Source organism: Gastrolobium bilobum, unplaced genomic scaffold (assembly GCF_033153095.1).
Source record: "Gastrolobium bilobum isolate Gb01-03AN ecotype WA unplaced genomic scaffold, APGP_CSIRO_Gbil_v1 utg21268, whole genome shotgun sequence".
In the NCBI taxonomy this organism is placed as follows: Eukaryota; Viridiplantae; Streptophyta; class Magnoliopsida; order Fabales; family Fabaceae; genus Gastrolobium; species Gastrolobium bilobum.
The window spans coordinates 42,274-66,685 of NW_026899168.1; the positions used below are offsets into that span (position 1 = coordinate 42,274).

General features: G+C 37.1%; 1 protein-coding gene across 1 annotated transcript; it reads left to right on the forward strand.

Moving 5' to 3' along the window:
• The first annotated feature begins 18,183 nt into the window (after nucleotides 1-18,183).
• LOC133287950 (transcription factor VIP1-like) lies at nucleotides 18,184-23,938 on the forward strand. Its single transcript, XM_061485649.1, has 4 exons — nucleotides 18,184-19,033; nucleotides 19,507-19,639; nucleotides 22,816-22,900; nucleotides 23,360-23,938. The coding sequence occupies exons 1-4, from the start codon at nucleotides 18,501-18,503 to the stop codon at nucleotides 23,614-23,616; spliced, it is 1,008 nt and encodes a 335-aa protein (XP_061341633.1). The 5' UTR covers nucleotides 18,184-18,500; the 3' UTR covers nucleotides 23,617-23,938.
• Nucleotides 23,939-24,412: the final 474 nt, after the last annotated feature.

Consider the following 24,412-nt stretch of genomic DNA (forward strand, 5'->3'; position numbering starts at 1 on the left):
TGCTCACCAAATAGCAACATAATCAACAGAGTCTCAGCTCAAAATCCATAACATGAAACTAATAACATAACAGCAACAAATATCATCCAGAAACCAAACATAAACAGCATAGGCAGAAATATCAGCTAAGCTCCGGCCTCCTGCCGCTAGAGGTCTCAACCCCAGGGTTACCTGAACCTGAAATAAGCGCCCCAAACGTGGGGTGAGATCTCTAAACAGAAATCTCAGTAAGGCAAGGGGTCCTCAAGGATCTTCCACCCCACACTCACTTACATGTGCAATATAAGTTCAAAACAATTTAACAATATAAGTTCCAAAGCAGTGCAATACAGCAGATAATCATGTCATATGTGTTATAACTAATCTATTGGCTAGAGAATGCAGGAATACGTCTATTACCCCCACTAGTGCAAGACGCCACTTGCACCACCCACAGTGTCACTATCTTGTATGACACCACATACTCAGGCTTACCGTCAAAGTAGAACAACACATACATATTATAAGCAATTGCACATAAAGCTCAACAGAATTTTCAATTATCAAAGCATGTAAACACAGCATGCATATAAACCATTCCCCTATGGGGTATGGTGGAACCACACCGAGGACACGAAAGCTTACCTTGCAAGCTAACAATCCAAGCCAAGAGTCCACACTAGCTCAAAGCCCACAAACAGCACAATCACAATCTGTTTATACAGTAGTTAATTAGCAATAACCATTTACCAAAGTTACATTAAGTGATTAAGGCTTTCCATCTCGTTTTAAGTCATTTTATGCTGTTTCTGCAGGAGGTATTAGAATACTCCTCGATAAGTATTGGAATACTCCTTGTCTCGAGAAAGTATTCGATTACTTTCACTAAAGTATCCGAAAACCACAAGGTATTCGAATACCAACATCCTAAGTATCTGAATACCACAGTATCCGAATACCAAAACTCACTGTATTCGAATACTTCTTCAAAGGTATTCGAATACTTTTCTTCCCAGAAAAGTATCCCCATACTCCAGCAAGGAGTATTCGACTACCAGAGGACAAGTATTCAAATACTACACGAAAAGTATTCGAATACTTCTCCAACAGAATGCAGAGTTTCGAACAGACAACTTCATAATCCCAAATTTAAGGATCCAAATGCGATTGGGAGTCCAATGACTCCATAAACAGATATTCATTAACATGTTATGAACCCAGAAACACATTCCTTTACTCAAATGGTTAAAGTTTCTATTTTTAATAGATTAAACAAGCTTAAATCATCAAAATGACAAAGAGGGGGTTATGGTATACCTCAAGCTCCAACAACTCCGAAAATGAGACACACTAAGGGTCCTCTACACAGCACTATGGTTCTGACTTTACCAAGATACAAATTTGATCATCAAGCTTGACCCTTTATGCCAAAAGGTGGCTTCTTGAAGCTCAAGAAGCCAAGAACCAAGCCCCACTCAACTAACTCAGAAAATACAGCCCCTTAAACCCCAACAAACAGCAAGCACACTCTCAGAAATGCTTCACAAACTCCCTAACATTGCTCACAAGTTCAGTGTTTACAACTCTTAAGAGGAAGACTCACAACAAAGGTGGCTTCTTGGTCCCTTTTCATGAGCAAAGACCAAGGCTTTCAAGAGGAGAAGAGAAAGACTAGAGAGAATCAGCAACCAACTTACGTAGAGGCTGAATATGGCCTAGGGTTTTGGGCCAAAGTGAGTATTTATAGCTCCCTTAAAATTAAACACTCAGTATTAACAATAATAGCTACGCTTAGAGTTTTAATCTCAAATTTGGGATTCTGAACTTACTCATTTTTCCAAGATTTATCATATTTTTATTTTATTTTTTGCAGCACCTTTCCGGTGCGCGCTTTTACATAGCCAGTATTAGTTCTGGCACCAGATCTCATTATTTTAACTTGAAACTTAAAATCACAGTCCTGCATATTATTCTAGGAATATTCATGCACTTATTATAATTTTCCGGGATACTTCATCGTTACACATTTATACCAAGTAGCAGAACCGGTATCTGCACTTTTCGTCAGAAAAGTGACTTTCAGAATTATTAATCACTTACCATAATTATTTAAGCCATATCATAATTATTATGGTCAATTATGGAATTATTTTCTAATTTCTCATAATTAATTAATTAACTTCTTTAATCACCTTTTTAGGATTTTTTCATCAAAATCAGAAACATACCTGTCTCAGAAGTCGGGATACTGCCGGAAAAGTTGTCCTCTCGCTCCCAAGTACACTCCTCAGGAGTTCTTCCCGTCCACTGCACTTTGACCATCGGACTGATCTTGCTCCTCAACTTCTTCTTGCCGTGATCGAGAATCTTGAGTGGTCCGACAGGAGTTTTCAAGTTCTCACAAACTTCCACATCATCCGGTTCCACCACGTGCGAAGGATCTGCTATGTACTTCCGAAGCTGAGACATGTGAAACACGTCGTGGATGTTGGCCAAGTTCGGAGGCAAGGCAAGCCGGTAGGCAACAGGTCCTACTTTACCAAGGATATGGTATGACCAAATGAAACGCGGGCTCAGCTTCCTTACTCCGAGGGCCCGACCAACACCGGTGACAAGTGAAAGTCTCACAAACACGTGCTCACCCTCACTGAACTCCAGTGGACGATGCTTGACATCGTAGTAGCTCTTCTGGCAATTTTGTGCTTGCTTCAGTTTCTCTCGGATCATCTGGATCTGCTGGGTAGTATCTTGGACGAAGTCCAAGCCAAAAAGCTCCTTCTCTCCAACCTCAGACCAGCAGGTAGGAGTCCGACACCTCCTACCATACATCGCCTCGTAGGGTGCCATGCCCAGGCTAGCATGGAAACTGTTGTTATACGAAAACTCCACCAATGGCAGGTACCTATCCCATGCTGAACCCTGATCCAAAGTGCAAGCCCTCAACATGTCCTCCAAGGTCTGGATGGTCCGCTCAGTCTGTCCATCAGTGTGAGGGTGATAGGCTGTACTCAATCTCAACTGAGTACCAAAAGCTCCCTGTAGCGCCTCCCAGAACCGAGATGTGAACTTCGGGTCTCTATCACTGATGATACTCTCGGGCACCCCGTGAAGCCTCACAATCTCACGAACATATAGTCTGGCCAACTGCTCAGTAGTGAAGCTCACCTTTACTAGAATAAAATGGGCAGATTTTGTCAGTCTTTCCACAATGACCTAGATAGAGTCACAGCCAACCCGACTCTTTGGCAAACCTACCACGAAGTCCATGGAAATGCTCTGCCATTTCCATTCCGGAATCTCGAGAGGTTGAAGCTTACCAGACGGCTTCTGGTGTTCTATCTTCATTTTCTGGCAAATCAAACACTTGGACACATACACAGTTATGTCCTTCTTCATACTCGGCCACCAGAAATTTATCTTCAGGTCCTGATACATCTTTTTAGCACCAGGGTGAACCGTGAACTGGCCCTTATGGGCCTCTGCCACAACCTCTTCGGTCAAAGGACCTCGAGGAACCACAATCCTCTTCTGGAACAACAAAAGTCCATCCTCATTCCAAGACACACCGTCTTCGTTCTTCACGTAGTCCAGGCACTCTCTTTGCACTTACGCCTCTTGGATCTTCTCCATAAGCTCATTCTTGACTCTCACAGTCTCTATCTCGAGAAGTGCACCTCCAAACAAGGATGTTACCGTCAGATCTCGAAACTTCTCGATAACATCAAAGTCACCAATCGGCAAACTGGATAGACTCACAGATTTTCGACTCAGAGCATCAGCTACCACATTGGCCTTGCCAGGATGATACTTCAACTCAAAGTCGTAGTTTTCAAAAATTCCATCCATCTCCTTTGCCTCATGTTCAGCTCCTTCTGATCAAACAAGTACTTCAAACTCTTGTGGTCACTGAACACGTCGAACTGCATACCAAACAGATAATGCCTCCAAATCTTGAAAGCAAAAACAATCGCAGCCAACTCCAAATCGTGAGTCAGGTAGTTCTCCTCATGAGGCTTCAACTACTTCGAAGCATAAGTAACAACTCTACCGGTCTGCATCAACACACAGCCTAGCCCCTTTCCAGAAGCATCACAATAAAGCTCAAACTGCTCAACAGGATCAGGAAGGATCAACACAGGAGCGATTGTCAATCTCTCCTTCAACTCCTAAAAGCATTCCTCACACTCGTGAGTCCATACAAACGGAGTCTCCTTCCGGGTAAGGTGATTCAGTGGAAGAACCAACGTGGAGAATTCCTTGATGAACCTCCAGTAGTAACTTGCCAAACCCAAGAAACTCTTCACTTCAGTAACCGCCTTGGGCCTCTCCCAATCCAGCACAGCTTCAATCTTGTTGGGATCCATTGCAACTCCCTCAGCAGAAATCACATACCCAAGAAACTTCACAGACTTGAGCTAAAACTCACATCTGGAAGGCTTAGCATAAAGCTTTTTCTCCTTCAACACTTGCAACACAATCCTCAAGTGCTCAGCATGCTCCTCCTCTGTCTTGGAGTAAATCAGGATATCGTCAATGAAGACGATCACAAACTTATCCAGGTATGGCTGGAAAATCCTGTTCATGTAATCCATGAACACTGCGGGTGCATTCGTGAGTCCAAAAGGAATCACCAAATACTCAAAGTGACCGTATCTCGAATGAAATACGGTCTTAGGGACATCCTCCGAATTCACCCTAATCTGATGGTATCTGGACCGGAGATCAATCTTCGAATACACACAAGCACCCCTGAGCTGATCCAGTAAATCATCAATATGCAGAAGAAGATACTTGTTCTTGATCGTCACCTTGTTCAGCTGCCTGTAGTCGGTGCACAATCGCATTGTCTCATCCTTCTTCTTCACAAAGATGACTGGTGCTCCCCAAGGAGACACACTCGGTTGAATGAAGTCTTTCGCTGAAAGATCCTCAATGTGCTTCTTCAGCTCTGCCAACTCCGGTGGCGACACCCGATATGGAGCTAATGAAATAGGCCCCACACCAGGCAACAAGTCTATGGAGAACTCTATCTTTCGCTGTGGCAGAAACTTAGGAATCTCCTCAGGAAACACCTCGAGGAATTCCCCCACCACAGGAATGCCAGTGATATCCTCTTGTGTCCCACTTACCAAACCTCCCAACATGACATAACCGAATGCCCCTGCTCTCAAGGATCTCCTAGCCTGCAACAATGAAATATATGGCGAAGAACTGGCTGTGGAATCACACGGACACATCACCACACGCTTGGCACAACAGTCAATCATCACACAAATTCTGGACAACCAATCCATGTCCAGAATGATTTCCATATTAGCCATCGGCAATCCAATCAGATCTACCGAGTAGTCACGGCCATCCCACTGAAACACGACATCTCGATGTACAGTGGTAGAATCACACTTCTCTTCGGTTGCGGTGGTCACCCGCAACGGTGGAGAAAGCATAAACATGGAAAACTCAAGCCCCACAGTAATCGAGGTAGCAATAAAAGAATGCGTAGCCTCGGAATCAAACAAGGCATCAACAACAATTCCACCAATGGAAATAGTACCTCTAACAAGGTTCGGAGCTCGGTACGACAGCTGGCAATCCAAAGTATACACAACCCGGTATCAGGTGGCACTACAGGTGCCAAAGTAGGTGGAAGGGGAACCATCTGTAATGGAACTGCCTGAACTGCTGCAGCTCTCGCCGTCGACGACGGACAATCTCTAGAGTAGTGGCCCTCCTTGCCACAGTGAAAATAGATCAGCTGTCCCGTAACACAACGTCCTGCATGCTCCTTTCCGCACTCCAAACAATGAGGAGTGGAAGGAGGCCTAGCAAAACCTCCCTGCTGCGAAGAAGTCCTCTTGAACTGGTCAGGCGCCTGCCTAGCCGCAAACTGCTTCCCTTTGCCCTTTCCAGCAAACTTTCTGTCTTTCCAAGAAGTGGAACCACCAATTTCCTTTACATCAGCAATCTTGGCCCTTTTGACCTTACTCGTAATACAGACATCCTCGATGTCCCGACACTGCTGCACCAGTGTCCTAAATCTCTCGAAGCCGCTCTAGCAAGGAGAACAACTATCTCCTCACTAAGTCCCCTACGAAACTTAGCAGCCAAAAAGGTCGGAGTACACATAGCCATCCGAAAGTGTGCAAACTTCACTAGCTCATTAAACTTTGCCAGGTACTCGTCAACAGACAACGAGCCCTGCACCAACCTGTCGAACTTCTCCTGTTTCCTCTCTTGCGCATCATACGGGATGTACCGACCCAGAAAGCAATCCTCGAAAAATGGCCATGTCATAACATGACCCTGCATCTCAATGGCATGAGAGGTGTTCATCCACCACTCGTGGCCATCGCCTTCCAGCATATATGTGGCGAACATCAGCTTCTGCGGATCAGTACACTGCATGACCCGGAAGATCTTGTCCAACGTCTGTAGCCATCTCGCTGCAGCAATAGGATCATACGACCCATCGAACGTAGGTGGCTTATGCTTACAGAAAGCATTAAGCCGACGGTCAAGCACATCGCGATCCCCAACAGGCTCCACATAGGGTTCCATCACCCCAGTAGTATGACCAGTGCCCTCAACATGGCTCTGGCTCTCGTCCTGCAGACTAGGTGGAGGTGGAGGCGGTGGTTAGGGTGGAGGTGGTGGCGGAGGGAACTGACCGACAGCAGGACCAACCCTCATCTCCTCCAACATGACTCTCATCATAGTCATGTTCGCCCGGCGGTTCGCCTCCAAAACATCGCCTGTATGTAAATTTCAAAAGACAGCTAACTGAAATACCTCATAAATAAATAAGTGAGTATCTAAGTCACGGATCTACAACACGTAGTCTGGACATAATCCAGATACAATTATACAAGTTGAATAAACTGAAAACATAAATTCAAGTCAATATGGCATGGACAATCTCCATGCTCACCAAATAGCAACATAATCAACCGAGTCTCAGCTCAAAATCCATAACATGAAACTAATAGATTAACAGCAACAAATATCATCCAACATCCAAACATAAACAACATAGGCAGAAATATCATCTAAGCTCCGGCCTTCTACCGCTAGAGGTCTCAACCCCAGGGTTACCTGAACCTAAAATAAGCGCCCCAAACGTGGGGTAGGATCTCTAAACAGAAATCTCAGTAAGTCAAGGGGTCCTCAAGGATCTTCCACCCCAAGCTCACTTACATGTGCAATATAAGTTCAAAACAGTTTAACAGTATAAGTTCCAAAGCAGTGCAATGCAGCAGATAATCATGTCATGTGTGTTATAACTAATCTACTGGCCAGAGAATACAGGAATACGTCTATTACCCACACTAGTGCAAGACGCCAGTTGCACCCATCCACAGTGTCACCGTCTTGTATGACGCCACATACTCAGGCTTACTGTCAAAGTGGAATAACACATACATATTATAAGCAATTGCACATAAAGCTCAATAGAATTTTCAATTATCAAAGCATGTAAATACAACATGTATATAAACCATTCCCCCATAGGGTATGGTGGAACCATACAATGGCTAAACTGAGGACACGAAAGCTTACCTTGCAAGCTAACAATCCAAGCCAAGAGTCCGCACTAGTTCAAAGCCCACAAACAGCACAATCACAATCTGTTTATACATAAGTTAATCAGCAATAACCATTTACCAAGGTTACATTAAGTGATTAAGGCTTTCCATCTCATTTTAAGTCATTTTATGTTGTTTCTGCAGGAGGTATTCGAATACTCCTCTATGAGTATTCGAATACTCCTTATCTCCAAAAAATATTCGATTACTTTCACTAAAGTATCCGAATACCACAAGGTATTTGAATACCAACATCCCAAGTATCTGAATACCACAGTATCAGAATACCAAAACTCACTGTATTCGAATACTTTCCATTATTCGAATACTTCTTCAAAAGTATCCGAATACTTTTTTCCCCAGAAAAGTATGCCAATACTCCAGCAAGGAGTATTCGACTACCAAAGGACAAGTATTCAAATACTACACGAAAAATATTCGAATACTTCTCCAACAGACTGCAGAATTTCGAACAGACAACTGCATAATCCCAAATTTAAGGATCCAAATGCGATTGGGAGTCCAATGACTCCCTAAACAGATATTCATTAACATGTTATGAACCCAGAAACACATTCCTTTACTCAAATAGTTAAAGTTTCTATTTTTAATAGATTAAACAAGCTTAAATCATCAAAATGACAAAGAGGTGGTCATGGTATACCTCAAGCTCCAACAAATCCGAAAATGAGACACACTAAGGGTCCTCTACACAGCACTATGGTTCTGACTTTACCAAGATACGAATTTGATCATCAAGCTTGACCCTTTATGCCAAAAGGTGGCTTCTTGAAGCTCAAGAAGCCAAGAACCAAGCCCCACTCAACCAACTCAGAAAATACAGTCCCTTAAACCCCAACAAACAGCAAGCACACTCTCAGAAATGCTTCACAAACTCCCTCACAATGCTCACAAGCTCAGTGTTACATCTCTCAAGAGGAAGACTCACAACAAAGGTTGCTTCTTGGTCCCTTTTCATGAGCAAAGGCCATGGCTTTCAAGTGCAGAAGAGAAGACTAGAGAGAATCAGCAACCAACTCACGTAGAGGCTGAATATGGCCTAGGGTTTTGGGCCAAAGTGACTATTTATAGCTCACTTAAAATTAAACACACAGTATTAACAATAATAGCTACGCTTAGCGTTTTAATCTCAAATTTGAGATTCTGAACCTACTCATTTTTCCAAGATTTATCATATTTTTATTTTATTTTTCCCAGCACCTTTCCGGTGCGCGCTTTTCCATAGCCAATATCAGTTCTGGCACCAGATCTCATTATTTTAACTTGAAACTTGAAATCACAGTCCTACATATTATTCTTGGAATATTCATGCATTTATTATAATTTTCCGGGATACTTCATCGGTACACATTTATACCGAGTAGCAGAATCGATATCTGCACTTTTCGTCAGAAAAGCGACTTTCAGCATTATTAATCACTTACCATAATTATTTAAGCCATATCATAATTATTAGGATCAATTATGAAATTATTTCCTAATTTCTCATAATTAATTAATTAACTTCCTTAATTAACGGTGCGGGTTCTTACACAAGTCAAGCGTGTTTAACTATATAGTTCTTTCGTTCCGGGCTACCCAAAAGTAGATGCATCTTGTTAGTATAGATAGTAAAAATTAATTTTTGTAAGCCATCCTCAATTGTGCAGTCTCATACCTGCATAGTCTTCGGAATCATTCTTTTTCGGGTGTCGATTTGATTCATTCATGTACCCTGTTGGAAGCCTTCCAAGTGCCGCTATTTGTTTGTGCCCTTTCGCACCGGCGATCACTCCCCGCCCTCGTTGCTCGAGATATTACATTGAGGGTCTAAAAGTCTAATTTTAGGAAAGCAGGAGAGTGACCCCCTTAAATGACCTCCAAGGTTCGGTCCATAGAACAGGGCTGAGGACGCAAGTTCAGATAAATTGTTAAATGATCAAGTTTGGGTTTATGTTGATGGAGGAAACATGTAGTGAAAGAATGAACCACTATGGTGCTTTTTGTGGCGAGTCACATTGACAATTAGTTGAGTTGTTTTATTTGTAGTAGTTTTTTTTCTTTCTTTCTTTCTTTTTTTTATAGAAAATTAATGGTTACACCTTCAACTGGATAGCTAGGTGGTTGAAGTATACTAGTTCATTTTGCTTATTTTAATACAAGTATGAGATCGGTTTTCATAGTTATCCATGAGCATATCACAAGATTAAACTTATTATCTATTCCCTCGGGTTTAAAATATATGATAAACAATCACCCTTTAAAAAGATAATTTGGCTTCGCTCAATAAATATTTCCTTTTTGTTCTGGCTCCCTTAGAGTGAATCCTTTAGCTTTATACATGCTTGTATATATTGTAGCAATTATGTTATATTTATTCCATACATAAATGAAAAAAAGAGTAATGGTTTCCAAGTTTCTTTATCTCTCAAATATAACTTTAGAAGAAGATCTTGCCTCTATACTTTTGGAAATGATTAGAATTATTTGATTAGGTATTGAAAATATGTTTTTACATGCATTAAATTTCCTTCACCCATATATGAACACCTATTACCTACGAGCAAATATGTAGTGCTCCTGGACCAATGTATCGCCACAGAGAGAGAAGGGAGGAGAGAGAGGAAGGAGGAGGAGAGAGAGGGGGACCTGGGAATTATTTTTCGTCACCTACGTACACAAGTGCCTTGAAAATAGGCTGAGATTTTGTTTGGAGTCAAATATAGGATAATCAAAGTGAGCATAACTTAACCCTGATAGCTCATTATTGTTTGAATAAAAGGCGGCCCAATTCAAGTTATCTTAATTTAAGTTAGCCAATAGGTCAAGTAAGTTAGCCAGTACAGATAACTTCATCTTAACAAAGGTTTAGTCAATTGATAATCAATCAATTATTTTAGTATATTGAGCTAGTCTAACTTGGGATCCATAACTCACTTTAAAAGCTTTACCTTCTTATGTTCCTATACCCTTTTACGTGAATAATACTGTTCGACTCTTTCTTTTATGTCTAGGAGACAAATTAATATGATTTATTTTTCCTCTTTGGTTTAGAGATCCTACATTGAAAAGAGATTATTTATGGTCTTGTTGCTATATAAGATTTTGAGAGCAGATAAAATATATTTGTGTTTGTGACTCTTGTGTTGTCATAAATTTTATTTAATTTTGATGTGTGTTTTTATTTCAAAAAGATAATTTTAAAATTCTCTCTCTCTCTTTTAATATTCAGTGCATTTAAATTGTATCTGCATTTGTGACTTTGATCATGTCATAGATTTGATTTAATTTTTATGTGTGTTTTTTGTTTTGTAATGGACAATATTAAATTTTTTTTATGGTGTAGAGTTGTTTCTACTAAAAATAATGTGGTTACATATTAGATGGTGCTTTATCATGTTTTTGGTTTAAAAAAAATTATATAATAGGAATGTTTGAAAACTGGGAAAGAAATCATGATTTGATGCGCTGATATTGGATTGAAATTTGAAATGTGAGTTTACAGAATTGTTGCTAATAAGGAAATTGCTGATCCATCAATGGAGAGGGAAACTTGTACACATGAGTTGAAGGGTAAGATGAAGATGCTTCAGATTGAAGAAACTAACCTCTATTGTGAAATTTGTTATGAAAAGGAACTGAAGAAGAAGAAGCAGAGGCTTCAAACTGAAATAACTAACCTCAAAGCAGGTGTTGCCAAACTTCGGGTATGTCTTTTCCTTTTCATTTTGCATCCTTAAATTCTAGCTTTACATAAATAAACAAATATAACTTATTAGTGTTTTATGGAGGCCCCATCTTCAACAATGATGTAGATTTATTTTATGTTAATTTGTGAGTTGTGTGATCACAACAATTTATGCAATCCACATCAAGGGTCTTTTGTTTAACTGAAAAATATAATTTTAAACATTTTTCGATTTCATCAAATGAAAAGATGTGAAAAGTTTGTTCCGATTTAATAAAAATCTGATTAGTAAATATACACTAAACCATTGAAATCTTAACCTACACTAAACCTAGTAATCTTAACCTACACTATACCGATTTTGTCCTTTCTTAATAAAAATCTGATCTGAAAATTTACACATAAAAATCTTAACCTACACTAAACCTAGTAATCTCCCTTTGAAATTTACACCATCCTCACATGAATTTTTATATAATTGTTCATAAATCTCCTTCCTCAGGGATGTTTATGCAAATTTTCCCTTATATTTTGCTCTTATTACACAAATATCTTGTCTTGTAAAGAACCAAATAACCAGAGTATTGAACTCAATACTAAATAGCCATTGCTTGATGAGTTGATGTCTATTTATAAATATCATGTCGAACCATTCCTTAATTTGGATCTTTAATTTAGACAAAAATATTAGTGTTCTACCATATATGGCATGATTTTGGCCAAATTTCCTCCAGATTAAATGTTGTGAAACATTAAACCCGTGACTGCCGTATCTGAAACAAATTATAGACTTCATTTTTACTATGATAAGCATGAAAGAGCTCTTGATGCATATGTTTCAGTCATATAAGAAGTTATAACTGATATTACAGTGCTGAATGTTGTAAAATGAACTGCAAAAGATATTTAAAAGTTTAAAACTAGTCATGTCATATCAGGTACAATCTGAAGCGTTTATTTACCTGTACATGTTCTTTAGTTTTTTTTTATATACAAATGGAAATTGAATACATAACCTTATATAACCTACTCAAATCTCTCACCACCAGACCAAACCTAGCAGCTTTCATGTTCTTTAGTTTGGTTTACTGTTTATGACATGTTGACGAAAGTAAAACACCTGCATGTCCAAGGTATATAACACTGATTCCTTAACAAACATGGTATAGTTAGTTGAAAGCAAAGAAGAATTTGGTCTACAGAACATATGCATAGCATTCAGAAAGAAGAATTTGGCTCCAAAGAAAATAGAGGACTGGAAGACTGATAATTATGCAGTTCTGTTATCCTTTTTTCTTGTTTGGTAAGACTTTTGGCACATTATTTGTGGTTAGAAAGACTTTTGATAGCAACCACATAAATGCTATGTAATGTGGATGCATGCAACTTACTAAAATCTGCAATTCCACAATTGGACTTTTAGTAAACATCTGTGTAAAAAGTGCACTTGGAATTTTAGTACAAGAGGTAAGGGTAGGATGGGTTATAGCATTTCATATAGAATTTTAGTCCAAGTGGTATGGAAAAAGACCATAGTAAATTTGACACTATATCTCAACTTCAGACCTTAAAAACAATTGTTGCATACGTCTTTTCCAAAATAAATCGTGTTCACTCAGTACATTCTTAACCAATGTGGGACTTTCAACTTATACAAACTTCATTTCCAACATACACTACTTTGATTAAGGGTTTAGGCCAAGGCACAGAGAGCCATGTTTTCGAAAACAATCAAATTTTTGTACTAACTGACTGTACAGAAGTAACCAATGACATGTCTTTCATGACATGCATGGATAGATGACATGATTGCTTCATAAATTAATCACAGTGCCTTGTAGTTAGGATTTATGTGCATTTGGCTTTACAGTGTAAAGCACCAAGACTTTATTGGTGTATTTGGGGAAAAATGGATTTTTCGATTGAAATTCACATAAACTTCTTATATGCCCAATTTTTGCTTTTATGAGGAGTAAAGATGACATGGTTATTTCACGGTGTACTATTTGTATGCAATGATCTGGTTACTTTGGTTGGAGAGGAATGTCAGAAATCTTAAGGGTAACTCCTTATAGTTACCACTACTTTGGGATATTGTGGTCTTCTTATTCCTTTGATATGTTAAAGGGCTTTCTTCATAGGATATTGAGATTGGCTTGTATTGCTCAATTAATTGATGTGTTCTTGTCTTCTTACCTCTTCTCTTAGGAAGTTCTTCTAATTAAAAAAATGGAGCAATGGTGCAATTTATTCAGTTTTATGAGCAATACTCGAGTAAGAGATTAGAGACTCCAAGCTTAATTGTTGTTTTTGCATATGACTCTTGGATGGATGAGTGGTACCCACTACTAAACTCATCCAACAACAACTCTTGTATCTTAACAAATTTTAGTTGAATTCAGTAATATTTTTCTATGTAGTATTACTCTTTAATTATTGTTATTTAAATTCAATTTACATACAAATACATAATGTGCAAAAGAATAAATAATTAAACAATTATTAATTTCTCATATGATACAGAGAGAAGAAGAAAAATTGGATGCTGAGGCTGAGGAGGTGGAAAAGAAATTTCAGGCGGCAACGCAAGCTTTAGAGCAAAAAGATCAGGTTATAGAAGGTATGCATCATATCATAATTTGGTTATTCACTAAAAAGTGGACTTGTGTTTTCCCTCTGCATCGTATCATATTGAATTGGATGAATAAAAAAGGCTCAATCATTACACTTGTTTGTTGTATGAATAGTATTTCAGGAATCTTCATTTGTGTCAATTTTACCCTTTCCAAAATTATTCATGAAACAATTGTGGAATCCTAATGTGCGCGCACATATATATATATATATATATATATATGGGAAAAATCCGTTTATAAATTTGTTTTACAAAATACACTACGTATGACACGTCATACTCTTTATTGAAGTATGACCGGTCATACTTAATGTAGTTTGTAAGAGTTTGTAAACAAAAAGTTTCGATCATATTTAATGCAGTTTGTAAACAAAAAGTTTGTAAATATAACTTTCTTCATATATATATATATATATATATATATATATATATATATAGGGTCAGGATATTCTTACACCGGTGTAAGAGTTAGAAGTCTTACACTCAATCTTGACCATTGATCCACTTGTATCCAATGGCTCACATTACTAAAAAATTTGAGCCCTCAGATATAAGTGGGATTAACGGACAAGATTAAGAGTGTAACTTACACTGGTGTAAAATGATCCTAACTCATATATATATATATATATATATATATATATATATATATATATATATATATATATATTCAAGTTTTAAAAAAAATATCACTTAAAATTTGATGACTTGAATATTATTCTTTTGCTTGTTTATCGATTACTCAATCAAATCAGTTCTAATTGAATAATATTATAAAGAATATATTATTCTATCTACATTTTCTTTTTCTTTTTGTTTATTTTTGTCTATCACTCTCCAAAGTTGTTAGATTAGAATTTCAACTACCTTTATCATTTCTCTCTCCTGTTGAGATTCTGATCTAATAGTATTGGAGAGTGGCAGGAAAAATAAAATAAAGTAGGTAAAATAACGTATCCCATATTATAAAGACAATAAGACTCTTTTTGCCAAATTTTTAATAGGGGAAGGATATTGTAACAACCAAGTTGTGTTACTACTATGTTACTACCAATCAATCTCACCGTTAGATCACTTATGTTGATCAAACGGTTATATTTATTTCCATCTTTGTATGGTCATGATTTTCCAAATTTAATATTTTATATTTATTTCCACATTTGTATGAGTATGATTTCTCATATTTAATGCTTTCACTTTAAATATGGGGGATCATAACCATACAAAGATGAAAATAAATATAACCGTTGGATCAACGTAAACGATTTAACGGTGAGATTGATTGGTAGTAACATGGTAGTAACACAACTTGGTTGTTACAATATCATTCCCCTTTTTAATATAGCTGAATACTTATAATTTGGATTCGAAATTGGGACATATTATTTTATTTACTTTTTTTATACCTACTCTATCTGTTCCTTCCCAACACTATTAGATTAAAATCTTAACTAACTTTTATCATTTTTCTTTCCTTCTAAGATTAAATCTATTGGTGTTGGAAATTGGTAACTAAGATAGGCATCACAAAAAAGTAGATACAATATCTTATCCCCTCGACATTAATGGTTAAACTGAAGCATTGGTGGTGGCTTATTTTTTAATTTAGCAATTAACATGGCGACACTGTGTGATTGCAGAACTCAAAAAACAATTCAAGCAGCTTAGAGATTATGTTTCTAAAAGACCCCTCTCGGATTTGGAAAAGAAGCTCTTCTTTCCCGCATAAAAGAAGTGCTCTGTGAAGTAAGTTGGCTAAGGGAATTCTCAAAGGTGAAAGGAGGATTCTGTGTTTGCATCCCTTGATTGGGCTGGTTATTCTGCTGTCTCTATGAAATATTAAGAATATTTCTTCAAACAGGATTTTAAGTATTATTGTGGAAATTGTTCTGACTTTTATGTAACGCCCGTAACTAGCTTGGAAACTTATGCATATTAACTTGATTTAATTAAGTACTATAATATGCAGCGAAATTTTTTTTCTTTCGTAATTATAACACCGTATAATTAGAAGTGATAAAGTTATTTTTTCATGACTAAAATGTCATAAGTTCGAATTCAAGAAACAGTTTTTTTACAACTATATAAAAGTAAGAGTGCATACAAGGATTATCTCTACCCCGCACTCACTAGTTGAGTGTTTAATGGAGAATAGTTTTTTTTTTTTATAATTATAACACCGTATAATCAAAATGGTAATACATCATATTTTCTACACACAATAATCGAACTACTACACTATTCGTGGCTACTTCAGCTACTTGAAGTCAAGTTTCACTTGACACGTTAGACGTGTATCGAAATTACATATAACCTACTTTCTCCAAATTACATAACAAATTTAAATGAAACTTTAGAAGAAAAAAAAAGATTTGAATCTCATCATATTCAATTCTCTTCCTCGATTTTTGTGAATCCTTTGCTTCTTACTCTTTAGAAACTCACAAAAACTCAGAAATTTCCTCTCCAAACCAAGCCCAGAAAGAATTCTATAAATGGCCCAAGAAAAAGATAGATTAAAAATAACTTAACGGGCTACATCTTGCGTAGCGCCGCAACTTCATACGCTAATGACGGTGGCTTGGGCTTCAGAGCATGTTTGGTTGAAAATTCCTCTACTTGACCTCAATTTAAGTGTTTCAAGGTCCAAATATGCATTAAAGACCAAAAATTCACACTCGAAGAAGGAAAAAAAAAAAAAAACTAAGGGGCAGAAATAAGAAAGAAACACTCAAGTTTGAGTCCATTTTGAAGAGTTATCACTATTAATATTATTCAACTGGAACCGATGATCAACTTCGCCCGAATTGTAGATTAATGGATGATTGATTGAACCGTTAAATTGAATTTAAATAATAATAATAATATATAATAAATTAAAATTAAAAGCTCCAAGATCAACAAACAAAGTTGATTTAGTGTTTGAAGTATCAAATCACTTGTCTTAGTTTTTTTTTCTTAGCACTTACAAGTTACAACTCCTAAACATTTTAAACAACTGATTTCGTGCGATTGGAGATCCGATTTCTGGGTGAACCAGTTAGCCCATTCAATCCGATCCAATTTTCATAACATCAATCAGTATTAATTCGTGACCCAATATATTACTTTCATAATACCATGTATACCTGATAACCCAATATAATAAGGGCGTGTTTCGTGTACAACATATAATAAGGTACGACAGTATGAAACATGATAGTATGAAGATTGATTAAATTTTAAAACTATTCAGTGTTTGACAATGTATTATATAACATAATAATATAATATCATCCAGTATTTGATAATGCATTGTATAGTACTGATAAAATAAAAATACTCTTTAATAAAAATTTTATATAATTCTTTCAGATATATCATATTAATTTTTATAAAAATCTATTGATTAGTGTGTCCAAAAAATATATTAACTTTTATAAAAATAAAAATATTTTTTATTTTAAAATATTAATTATTGAGAATTACACTATCAGCGATGTTAATATATTAACCCCTTATCAAGCATAATCTCACCTTCTTATGCCTGATTAAAAAATTATGTTATATAAGCTTATATTATAAGGGCATGTTTGGTGCATAGTATTGGATAAAGTCTATAGTATAAGACCTGATTGTATAAGACCTGATTAAATTTTAATATTATCCAGCGTTTGATATGGTATTGTATAAGATAATATTCTGCAATATTTTAAAAATTAATATATTAAAAAAATTATTTTAATATATTAATATTAAAATGATATATTAGTTCTTGATAATTGTACTTGTAAGCAATATTAATACATCAACTCCTTATAAGGCCTAATCCCACCCCTTGGGCCTAATTAAGTTATACATCATTTTGATGTATTAAGAGGTTCTGTTATATAAGCTTATACTATACGATGATCACACCAAATAACTGAAAATGTCATAATGTATAATATAAGCTTATACTATGAAGTCTTATACATCACACCAAACAGGCCCTAAGATACTCATACTAAATAACTAAAAATAGCATAATGTATAGTATAAACTTATATTGTCGGACCTTATACATCACACTAAACAAACCCTAATTTACGTTTAATTTTGTTAATCCAAATGTTTTTAAAGTTTGAAAAAGATTAATCATTTACTAAAAACAATCATTATAAGTATGCACTAATTAAGTGCCTTTTATCTTTTCTTTGAGAAGACATCAACTAATTAAGTGCTTGTTTATCTTTTCTTTTTGAGTTCAACCCTCACATAAAAAAAAGGGTAAGAAGAAAGATAATTAGCAGAGCCATTCGGTTTGCCCATTGCCGTCACACACATCTAATCGTAACTCTAATGATGCTCTTAAGACCATTAACTAAACACACATCCCTCATCTTCTGCTAACTAAAGTCAAATCCCTTGTCGTTAGCACTGTTTTTGTTTTTGTTCTTCTTTTCTTTTCTTTTTTATTCAGTAACACAAACGCACCCACTATCACCTGAAACTTGCTGTTCCTGAACCCTCTCTCATTTTCTTCTCTCGCAACCACCACCACCAACACACACAAACATAAGAGAATTGAGGGAAAAAGAAGAAGAAGAAGAACAAATAAAAAAAAAAAGAGAGAAAAACTTTTGTTCTCTTTTCGATGGACCCGAAGTTCATCGGAAAGCCGCCGGCGACGGTGGACATAGAGCGGATGCCGGAGCGTGGGTCCCACCACCGGAGGTCTCACTCCGACACCTCCTTTCGCTTCGCCGCCAACTTCGACGACCTTCTCCTCTTCGACACTTCCGACCTCGACATCTCCAACCTCCCTTCACCGCTCCCGTCCGCCGGCGGAGGCGGCGGAGTTCCGATGTCCGTTGATTCGGACGAGTCCGGTGGGAGGCCTAGGCCGTCGGGTCCCCCCATCGGCCACCTCCGGAGCTTGTCAGTGGACTCCGACTTCTTCGATGGACTCGGATTCGCCGGCGCCGGCGACGAGAAACTTAGCGGGAAGGGCTCCGGCGAGAGGAGGGTGGGTCATCATCGGCATAGCAATTCGATGGATGGGTCTTTGACGTCGTCGTTTGAGGCTGACTCGTCCATGGTGATGGCGATGGTGGACGGTGTGAAGAAAGCTATGGCCCCTGAGAAACTCGCTGAGCTTTCTCTTATTGATCCCAAGAGAGCTAAAAGGTTCTTCATCATCATCATAAGCTACTTCAATTTTTTTCCCCTTTTTTTTAAGGATTTTTTTCTTAATAAATTCTGGGTGTATTTGAATTGTATTGTGTCTGTAACTCTGATCTTGTCATAAATTTGATCTAACTTTTATGTGTTATTTTTATTTTGTGATGGATAATTTAAAATTTCCCCCCCTTTTTAAGAATTTATTTTTTGTTAATTTTTTCGTGCTTTTAAATTGCATTTGTGTTTGTGATTCTGGTGATGAATTTGATTTTATTTATGTTGTAATGGTTATTTTCAACTTTTATTCTGGTACAGAGTTGTTTCTGCTGAAAATAATGTGGTTACGAATTATTTGATGCTTTATGATGATTTTTTGTTTGTTTAATGATAAAATTATGTAAAAGGATTGTTTGGATTGTAGGAAAAACTGGGAAAGAAAATTTTGGTTTGAAGTTTGAAAAGTTTTGTGTGTTTTACAGGATTCTTGCTAATAGGCAATCTGCTGCAAGATCAAAGGAGAGGAAAGTTCGTTATACAAATGAGTTGGAGAGGAAGGTGCAGACTCTTCAGACTGAAGCAACTAATCTCTCTGCACAGCTTACCATTCTTCAGGTATGTCATTTTCATTTTCATTTTACATTTCTAAATTCTAGCTTTAGATAAATAAACATCTAACATGTTCTTATTATTGTTTGATGGAGGCCCCCCATCTTTAACAATGATGTAGATTTATTTTATGCTGATTGTGAGTTGTGTGATCACAACAATTTATGTGGAACCCACTTAATAATTAATATCAATGGCCTTTTCTTTAAAAGAAAAATGTTGTCATTTGTAAACGTTTTTCATTGTAATGAGTTGAAAAGAAGTGAAAAGTTTCTTTCTTAATGGTTTAATGGAAGGAAAAATTATAAAAAAAGAGGTCCACAGTTTTGTATAAATTAGATTAAATTAGTCTCTATCACATCCCTTGTATTTTGTTCTTATTATACAATTATCCCTTATATTTTGAAAACTTAATCGTCAATCCCTTAACTTACACTAAACTCCATTTGAAACCCACACCACCCTCATCTGAATTTTTATATAAATTTTCATAAACCTCCTTCATAGGGGGATGTTTATGTAAATTTGAAAAATACAGAGGAGGCTTATGTAAATTTACCCTTGCATTTTGCTCTTATTGGACAAATATCTTGTCTGATGAGGGACCTAATAACCAGAGGGTTGAACTCAATGCTGAATAGCCATTGCTTGATGTCTATCTATAAATATAAATATCATCTCAAACCAGTCCTTATTTTGTAGAATATATCATCAGTGGCGGAGCCACGTTGGCTCCTGCCTGTGCCTTGGCACCAGCTGATTTTCAAAAATTAGCCACATTTTAGACGTGGGTAAATATCGTAACTAGGCTGCAGCACCTGAAAGGGATATAATTTAGTGTTTGGCACTAGCTAAATTGTTTTTGCACAAACTGAGTAGTTTTGCTGGCTCCACCACTGCGTATCATATAACATATCGTAACTAGGCTGCAGCACCTGAAAGGGATATAATTTAGTGTTTGGCACTAGCTAAATTGTTTTGGCACAAACTGAGTAGTTTTGCTGGCTCCACCACTGCTTATCATATAACATATCTGTTATATGATATGTTCTCAATTAGGTTTTTTGGCTGAATACTGTTATAGGATTACATCAGATTATCAGGGAGAAGTATAAGTGTAGATGAGATGACATTTTTCCCCGTTAATACTGTGTAAAAATCCACTTGAACTTTAATGCAAGTGGTAAGGATGGGGTGGGTTATGCATGATTATAGAATCAAACTCCCTTGTTGCATCCTGTCTTTAGTTTTGTCGTGCACTGCTGTCTTTAAACATCTTCTCTGCTTACTACATGATTAAAGTAATTTTGTTCCGAACAAGTTGGTTTTGTGAGCTCTGTCAATTTCGTGATTTTTTTTTGCCAAACTTAACATTTGCTTGTTCCAACCGAGGATAAAAAAGGAGAATTTTATTAGGCAGATGGCAAACATAAAACTTTGACCAATCTCCTTTTCCTTGATTCAGCTATGCAATTTGCTTATACTAGGACATTATGAGAATTTGGTTTTTGATACTGCCCTGAGGCATTGAATGATCCATGTAGTCAACCTCACTTAGTGGGATAAGGCTTCATTGTTGTGGTTGTCGTTTGTTAGAACTGTAGTTTAGGAGTTTCCTAACTACTCGTACTACAGTGTGTAGTACACTGTACTTTAATCTCATTATTTATATGTATATAAATATAATACAGGCCTGCAGTCTATGGTGTTCAATTTTTTCGAAACTGCTTTAAATTGTTGAAGTTGGTTGGTTTGTTTTTAGCTCCGAAATCTGGAGGCAGTCCTCTCCTTGTACTACTCTCATCAAGAGTCAAGGCCAACTTGTGGAGTGCCATGTTTAAAAATTATTGTCAATTTATGTACCAACGGACTGTACTGAAGTAACCAATGACACATCCTTCAAGACACGTGGATTTTTCAGATGGGTTCAGAGAAACTTCTCATGTTTCATTTTTGTGTTTTCGTGAGGAGTAAAGATGGCAAGGTTCTTTGACAGTGTACTATGTGTGCAATGATTCAGTTGCTTTTGTGTTTTGAACTGGTCACACAGCCTCAATTTATTGGGCTGGCCAATAAGGCCCATATAAGGGGTCATACCCCTGCATCCTTAAAATGAGATAAATGTTGTTTCATTACACTGAATCTTACTTCTCATACACACGCACCTCATGCATCAGGTGAAGATGCTTACCTCACACCTAGTGGGGCCCACAAAGGCAGAAACGGTTACAGCTCTCCTCTGACTCATCATTGGAGAATTTTTTCCACCTATATATACCTCTCTTTTGCCATTGAAGAGGCACATTTCGTACACCAGTTCTCCTTGTTCTTACACTGTTGAAATACAGAGCCATCATGCCCAACACTTCCCCCTTATTATCAACCTTCGGCTGAGACGAGCTTGCGGTGACTTTCTTTTAGCTTAGGTTCATATCTTTGCTTCATTGATCATTGTTATATCAGCATACTTTACCCCTAGAGGGAAACATATCCCTTTCTACCCCCTAAACAGTTCACTTTGGTTGGAGAGGAATGTCAAAATTCTCAAGGATGATTTCTTATAGTTATCGCCACTTTGGGATATAGTGGTCTTCTTAGCTCCTTTGTTGTGTTTGACTAGTAACTATTGGGCTATTGGCATGCATTGCTCACCCCCCCCCCCCCCCCCCCCCCCCCCCCCCCCCTAATAGGATATATTATCCTCGTCTCTTATGAATTTCTTCTGATAAAATAAAATAGGCAATGACTGTTCTTAGTTAATGCTATAACACTAAAGGAAGGTAACTTACACTGTACTAAAACAGTGACTGTGAAATATAGATTACAGATTTTATTGGTCCAACACTATTGTCTTTCAAGATCCCTTTAGTTTAAATTGCTTTCACCACTATTCAGGTCTGTTTTATGAGCAAGATTCAGAGTAGAGATTACATATTCAAAACTTAATTTTGTGCTTTTGCATGTGAATCTTCGATAGATGAGTGGTCCCCTTTGCCCCACCAGTTGAACTCATCGGAAAACCACTCTTGAATTTTAACAAATTTTGGCTGAATTTAGTCAAACTTTACTGTCTATGTACCATGACTCTTTTATTATTATTTGTTAAGATCAATTTACATACACACATTATGTCCAAAAGAAGAAAAAAGGCAACAAACTTACCAGCGTCTCAAATGATGCAGAGAGATACTACAGAGTTGACCACTGAGAATAAGGAGCTCAAAATGCGGTTAGAGGCTTTGAAACAAGAAGCACAGCTTAGAGAAGGTTTGCTTCATTTCATATTTGCTTCTGCCTCAAAAAGTGGACTTGTGTTTTCCTCCGTTATCATACCATATTGAATTGGATAAATAAAACTGTCTCAATGATTACACTTGTTTATTGTATGAATAGTATCGCATGAATCTTCATATGTCAATTTTACCCTTTCCATAATTAAGCATGAAAGAATTGGGGAATCCTTATATATATATATAATTAAAAATATATTCAAGTTCCGAATAAAGTAAGGGAAACTGTCCCTTTGTTAAAAAATAAGGATAAGATTGCATACAATCGATCCCTACTCCTACACTTGCAAGTCGAGGAGCCTTATGCAATGGAGTTTGCCCTCTCCTCAAGTTCAGAATAAGATTATTGCTTGGAATTTGACAACTTGCAGATTATTCTTTTGTTTGCTTTTAAATTTAGCATGTGAATATTAACATGGCAACACTGTAATTGTAGATCTCAATGAGGCATTGAGGGAAGAAATTCAGCGCCTTAGGGCACAAAATAGTCATTTGGGTGCTATAACTGGTGATCCTTCTTTTGGTGGGGTGTTCTCCCAGTTGGCCTCCCAGTTTGCCATGCAACGTTTGACTAATCCTCCGCCCCAGCAGGCACAACAGCAGCCACAGCATGGCCAGCCTCCTCCTCCTTCTGATCACCCTTTCAATGGGCCGCGCCACCCTAACTTCATGGACTTCAATCAACAGAAGTAACTCATAATAGCAGCAGTAAATGATTGGTTACAGGGAATATACATATCATAAGTAACACCTTGTACATATATGTATGTAAGGTGAGGCTTGTGATGGTATCATTGTGCAGTTCAGGGTCCGTAGTGCTGTGTTGTTTTTTATCTTCTTCAGTTATGGGATAGTATCGTATCCTATTATGTACTTTCTGCAATTCTAGCTTATAAGCACAGCCTTTGAAATATATGTATTACAGTTCTTGGGTTGAATCACAGTTAACATGTAGAAGGACAAGTTGATAATAGATGCTGAATGAAGTTTATTAAGCAGTTTCTTGAATTACAAAGCAGGTTATTGACAACATGTTCTCGGTATGCCTTAGGTTCTTAGATTATGAGTTCATAAGTTCAGGATTTTTAAAAAACTAGCATGGTGACAATGAGATTCAGGGATTGTATAATTCGATGAGAACTTTACATTAATTTTAAGATCTTCATTGAATATCATTATTTAGTGAAATGAAACGTTACAAGCATATATTGATTTAATTATTTATCAATAACACTCGCAAACATCAATAGGTTATTTGCAAATTTAGTGCTGCTATTTCGACGGACAAGAGCACTGAACAGAAATTCGGATAGTGGGACCTAGCCGAAAAAGTGAATTACAGTGACATCGGTTTTTCAACTTAGCCACTTCTTCGTGTAAGCGTCCTATAGCATTCTCCTCCTGGCATGGAAATTATTTGTGTAAGGTTAGACACTTTAGTTTAGACATTGAACTAAATCAGAGTATGAGATTCGGATCTGTTTCCAAA